General features: G+C 37.3%; 1 protein-coding gene across 1 annotated transcript in view; it reads right to left on the bottom strand.

Annotated features, from left to right (window-relative positions):
* Positions 1–1,674: 1,674 nt before the first annotated feature.
* The window catches only part of RAE1 (ribonucleic acid export 1), a 6,810-nt gene continuing 2,032 nt past the window's right edge, over positions 1,675–6,452 (bottom strand). Inside the window, exons 5-11 of the mRNA XM_009872127.1 lie at positions 5,690–5,776; positions 5,353–5,424; positions 4,689–4,796; positions 4,246–4,352; positions 4,085–4,160; positions 3,310–3,504; positions 1,675–1,762 (exon numbers count right to left, since the gene is read on the bottom strand). Of these exons, the coding sequence (XP_009870429.1) occupies positions 1,676–1,762; positions 3,310–3,504; positions 4,085–4,160; positions 4,246–4,352; positions 4,689–4,796; positions 5,353–5,424; positions 5,690–5,776 (732 nt within the window). The 3' untranslated portion in view covers position 1,675. The remainder of the gene's footprint in view (positions 1,763–3,309; positions 3,505–4,084; positions 4,161–4,245; positions 4,353–4,688; positions 4,797–5,352; positions 5,425–5,689; positions 5,777–6,452) is intronic.

Genomic DNA, 6,452 nt, shown 5'->3' with positions numbered 1-6,452 from the left:
CTGCACCAAACAAGAAAGACACACCCAGCAAAAGCTGATGAATGCCATGAAGAAAAAGGTCTGAAGCTAACGGACCAGCAGGCTACAGAGTTTGAAGATTGTCCGATTCATTTATACTAAAGAATGTCAGGTGTTTGGCTGCTGAGACAGCAAGAAACTTGATTCATCGTCATAAAACAAAAGGCCTTTCACATTAGTCCTCTTAATTATTTGACACAAAACCACAGGAATAGTTCCTAATGTAACAGTGACTGGAAAAAGCATTAGATTTCCAGCTCAAGCAGCTGGAGGAAAAGTACTTTCAGAAAACGTATCTGAATTACAGTGAAAGGACAAGAAGCTGCTTTTAGATGCGAAGCGTACCACCTTGCCCGTATTATACTAGAACTTTTGAATATAAAAAAGCATTTAGTAAAAATTTTATTTGAAATGTAGCATGAATCCATAACCATCATTGTTACAACACAGTTTTACAGTGAATTTGTACAATGTGACAGGTATTTCTATACACGTGCACCCCCATTTTTGTTTAGTCATTATCAAACAGACAACGGTGAAACCGGAATAATAAGCCTTCACTTCTAAAAAGAAAACTTTGGCATGTACGCAACAGGCTAGATAGAAGTAAACAGTGGTAGATTCAAGTCAGAAAGAGACCCACTTTTTTTTGTTTCACAGCATTTTTCATCATGATGAAACTCACCAGCACTATTTTCTAGTTAATACAAAAATGAGTACTTTTTTCAGTCCAGAAGCCCCTGTTAAGGGACAAAAATATATTAAGAGAGATGCAAAAGAAGCAACTTTCAATCCTAAAAGCTGTCAGTTTTAAAGCAGTTTAGGCCACGAGTGTTTTGCACACATGGGTTTGGTCGTGAACAAAACAAACCCTTTACTGGTTTGCTCCTGTTACCGAACGATGCACCGATGGCACAACCGACAACCTCCCCTTTCAACTCGAACAAGCACGAGTACTGTTGGCTCCAAAGTCTGGGAAAAAACTAAAGTAGGATTTGCGCTGTGCTCATCTTGTCTTGAGTTTCTGTCACTGCTGTTGGCCACTTACATACCTACCAAATTCATCCAAAAAATGAGGAAAAGCAATCCGCAAGGCAGCTCTTCCTGACCTACAGTAGAATTCCCATTTTAAAAAACAGAAAGCGATGAAAGAACCCCTGAATAACAATAATAAGCGTCCTTCTTACTGAGTAAGTAATAATAAGTGTCCTTTGAGAAGAATTACTTGAATTACCCAAGCACTTACAAAAAAATACAGCATTTATACAACTTCTTCGGAATTATTATAATTAACATATTTTAATGTAGTACTACTAAAATAAATCCATAGATACAAATGGTTGCACTTCTCAGTGGGAATGTCTAACCCAGATTTAGATTTTGTTGCGATGCCATTATTGCTGTGGAACAGAGAGAAGTTAAGCCATATGAATACTAGTCTCTCCTTTTCATACACACTGGAGTACCTAATTTGAAAAAAACCCCATTCTCTAGCAAGTCAGAATACATTTAACATAATTTTTACAGTTCCTGCTAAATGTTAGCGATCCCAGGTTGACTGAACCGTGGTGCGAAAGGGCACAAATGGCAGAAGCAGTGGAGTAGAGGCAGGAATGGCAAAAAAGCAGAAGAGTAACACAAGTCAGACTCATACTCACTACTTCTTATTCCTAGGCTTTAACTCTTCTGCTGCATTTCGCAGAAAAATGTAGTTTTTCTTTTGTGGATTATAAAATTCATGACCCTAAAAAGAAAAATCATCTGTATTTACTCTCTTCAAAGAAGAAATACCAGCATTACCTTAAAATGTAAGAATATGAATAGTCCATTAGTTTGGTTTATTAAGATGTAATCTTAAAGTCTTTAAGACCAGATTAAAATCAGCTTATTATAAAAAGTAATTACAAGAACTGTGCATGTAAAGTAAAATTTAAGGTATGTTTATCCATGTAAGATATAAAACCCCTCTTCATTAAAAATAACCATGTATCTCTAAGCTCTACCTGACAGATGCAGTGTAAGAGCTGGGTATGGTTTAATGCATTCTAGGCAGAGAAGAAGCTAAAACTTTGATGGCCACCCAGCTTCACTTTGTATTTTCTATCTTTTAAATGAAACGTCACACTTTTTCAAGGTGAAGCCCAAGTTCTACAGGCAGCTACAAAAACACCTTTGATCCCCAACTGCAAATGCAAAAACTCTCTTTTGCATATTGACATTATTTGCATACACATTACTGACTCAATACGCAAGCATTCAAATCAGGGAGAGTAAATACTAATAAAGCTATTAGGGTCCAAGGCACAACGTGAAAATTGCTGACGTCACTTGACAGAAATGGTTCTAGAAAGGCAGTTTAGTACCTACTGGTTTTACTACTTAATTACAGATCTGAAAGATACCTCGTAGGTGTTCACCATGACAGTCTGCTCAAGTATTTAGAACGTAAGAATTCACCTGCCCCAGCATCTAACCAAGTTATCTTACTTTGGGCAGCATCCAGAATAGACACAACACACTTTGCTCTCTTTATGGCAGGCAGTCAAGTTCATCCGTGCGAGTTCTGCAGGCATTCCAGACAAAACCACACGGAATATTATCCTCAAATTTAAAAGCATTAGTTATGACAAGAAGGTAATACTTCCAATAGGAATTGCCATTCCACTGAAGTCACTTTCATTTCAGCCTTGCTACCACCTGCTTAAACTACTGAGCAGTATCACTTCTCCACGTATTATGGTTTGTTATGATTCTCTTGCATCTGTATCATTTACTGGTGAGCCAAGTTTAGAAGACAAATACATAAATAAGTGCTATCAGCAAACTGCACTGAATGGTACTAGAAACTTAGCACATGGTTTATCTGTTTATAATCAGTCACAGCTTTTATTTTTATTTTTTTTTTAGTTAAAGAGAATCTGAAGAAATAGATGAGACCTGCATTTCAGAGAGATCTGTGGGAACCTGTAAGGGAGCCACACTGGCCCACGACACTTGCTACAGCAGAACGTGTGTGAGCAAGCAGAGTAACTCCTGAACCATGTAATTTACATTCTGCCAATAGGGACGAGCAAAACAGCATTGTTTAGCAATCTTACCCACCTGAAGCTAAACACCAAAGAATTCACTACTTCAGGGTTCAATTTCAACAAATATCTAAAACACTCATTTTAAGTTTTCTTGCTTGACTGTGAAATTAGAGACTCCACTACTGTTTCTGTAAAGAACAGCGAAAGCCTCACGTGAAAACGATCGTCTCAGCTGCCAACTGCAAGTCTGAATATTTCTTACCTTTGACCAATCGTAACTGGAAGCATATGCAAATATATTGCCATTATGGTTGAAACAACACGCAGATATCGGCTGGTCAAGTTGTTCTGACGTTTTTAGCTTTGTTCGCGCATCTTTATCCCAAAAGCTGAATCTACCATCAGATCCTACTGTTGCAAGAGTACCATGGACAGGGTGAAATGCTATCCCATTTACCTGCAGATCATAAAAAATACTACGTGAACCACCATATATAGGAACACTCAACACATGCCGAATCCTGAGAGAGCGAATAGATGAGAAAGGCTTTTTTCAGCTAGATACAGCTGGTTTTCAGTCTGTTTTTTTTTATTTAAAAAAATGTTTTGAGGCATGTCCTTCCAGCCTAGGCCATTCTATGATTCTATGTTCTCTGGAAAAACAAACAAAAATACCCCACTGAAGCACCAAGGAGAGCACCACCTTTTTTTGTAGTATCTAAAAATTCAATGCATAATCCCATTACACAAATACATCGTTTCAATATCAGAAAAATTAACAAGTGTAATCTCCAGCAAGACGCTTTAATGAATGGGTCATATGGTGCTTGTTTTAAAGGAAGCACAAAAATTTGTCTTTCCTCGTAATGAATGACTATGTTCTTCAAATACACATCTACTTTAGGCAAAGTCAGAGAAGAACAATCAATTAGTTTTGTTTAGTTTTTCAAGAAGAACAAACAATTAGTATCCAATTCAGCATTAGGAGTGTATATTGCTCTGTCCAAATGACCTGGTGGTATATGCTGAATACTTACAGCATAGATATCCTGAGGTGCCGACGTGTTTGTTCCATTGGAGCGATGACATTTAAAAGTGAAATTATCTTTTGCACTGGGGGAAAACAAGAAGGTATATTTTACTTTCCTCATTGTAAACTGAGCAACCAAAAAGGATGGTTTTTTCAGATGATACGTACGGATTTGGAGGGTTGATATAATGAATAGCTACTCTTCCTTCAATACTTCCAAGGGCAAATCCGGTAGGTTTGTTCACTTTGTCTTTAAAAATTGCAACACAGCGATGCTGTATTTGAGAAACATACAGAGGATTTTTAGACAGAGGCCTGAAGGCCAAACTTTCTGAATGCTGTCTGTCTTCTATCGTGACCCAAAACATCACATACATCAATGCAAATAAAGCAAAACCATTAACAAGGTCAATCTCTCTATTGAGAGGTTGGGCCACTATTTTCATTTCTAAATCCTTACAAGAACAATAGATCAGTGGGAAACCAGGAGATGTGTCACACACCAGGATAAAGTACTTTGGTTTTGAAACACTGTTTTTACCACAAAAATGACAAGCTTAGAACTTTTAATGACCTGTATAAATACACCTGTAATAAATATTACCATTTACCTGGTGTTTAAGAGGAGATTCTATTCTTCTAAATTCAGAAGGTTGATTCTCTAACTGATAAACTATCAAACCCCTTTCTGCAGTGGCCACAGCAGCCATAGGATGAACCTGGATAAGAATGTAAAATAGGTTAACCCTTGTGTTAATAGCATGGCAGAGAATTCTATTTCCTGTTTTGCAGAAATGCTTGAAGTTAAAGGAATTAGACTATTTTGGGGGGAGAAGGAGGAAAAGAAGAAGAAGAAGGAAAAGAAGGAAGAAGAGAAAGAACAAAGTTAATTTCGACACATTTCCTCGAACAAAACAAATCAGTTTCCCACCATCAAGAAATCAGATATGCAAAAAATCCTCTAATTATCATCTGACCCTTGCAAAGTGAATTGCATTAGTGGTAACGCAAACCCATCTGGAAATGAGGGTAGGTGAGCCCTAGTGCTGATTTGGATTTGTGATATTAAAAGGATACTAAATATGTTTTGTATGATGCAAAGACCTATTTCCCAAAGCCAGATCAAGACGATCAATCCATGTTTTATTGCTAAAAATCACCCAGAGGTCAAATACTATTCTACAGTAGCAGTCGGTATCGAGGGCCTCAGACTGACGCTTTCTTCACACTCCCAGTCCTCGAGCTGACACCAGTTTACCTTGTCCCATGGCTTACCACGTCTGCACAGTAACATCGCTCAGGGAGCTGCAATGTCATCATAGGTGTTGGTGAACGGGTATCCCAGAACTGATGGACACAGAAAAACGAATAAACATATGCTTGGAGCTGAGGACAGACCATCTCAATTACTTTAGTAAAGAGAATGCAATCGGTACCAAATTGTTTCATTCTTGTCTACAGCCAGAACATTGCCAGTCTCTGTGAAGTGAGGCTGTTTCATTAATGTGGTTTTTGTGTTAGTGTTTAATAAAGTATTTTCATTTCACGCAAATATTTTCATACACTGATTACTAGCAAGCTTTACATCCATTTGTTCAGGTAAAAATCCTACCTTCAGAGTTTTATCCCAGCTTCCTGTCATCACACAGCTATAATTTGGTGCTTTAATCCAATGGATAGTCTTCACAGGAGCATCATGCTGAAGGAAAAAAGGACAAAGACATATACATTCACTTAGGTAATAGTTCACATTTCTTGTTTATGCTCCTAATATTTTTGTATGTATTTACACTTCATATTCATTCCAGGAAAATGATTCAATACTTTAGTCAGAGCAGTTCGGATACAGGTTGTTCACCACCTTACGTTATTTAGTGCTGTAAAAATCACCCACATAAGAAGAAAACGGTTTCTGACAAAGAACTGCCATCAAGTCACCCTATACAGGGTCACAACAGAAATTATGAACAGTAGAACTTTCTACTTATTCATAAAGGATATTGCCAATCATGCTAAAAGTCAATACTTCAATACAGTAAGCTATTTATTTCAAAATAACATAAATGCCAGCTTCTTCTGACAAGTACTGCGGAAGAAAGGCCTACACCAAGATTTTAAAACGATGGCTGAGAATCTGAATTTTATCACCTCACATAACATACAAGAAACAATCATTAAAAGGACTCTCTTCTTAAATTATGAAACTCGTAACTCATTTCAGTCATCATATTCTAATATTCTACAAGCAGACATTCGCTTCTAAATTGAGAACGCAAATTATAATCCCTGTTGTTCCTGCAGCAGAAAACTGATATTTGTGAAACTGAATTCAATGATTTTTTTAAAGTTTCCCCTCTAACGCAGCAGAGTGACTT

The sequence above is a fragment of the Apaloderma vittatum genome, unplaced genomic scaffold (assembly GCF_000703405.1).
Source record: "Apaloderma vittatum isolate BGI_N311 unplaced genomic scaffold, ASM70340v1 scaffold12806, whole genome shotgun sequence".
NCBI lineage: Eukaryota > Metazoa > Chordata > Aves > Trogoniformes > Trogonidae > Apaloderma > Apaloderma vittatum.
This window is presented reverse-complemented; position numbering and strand designations above follow the sequence as displayed.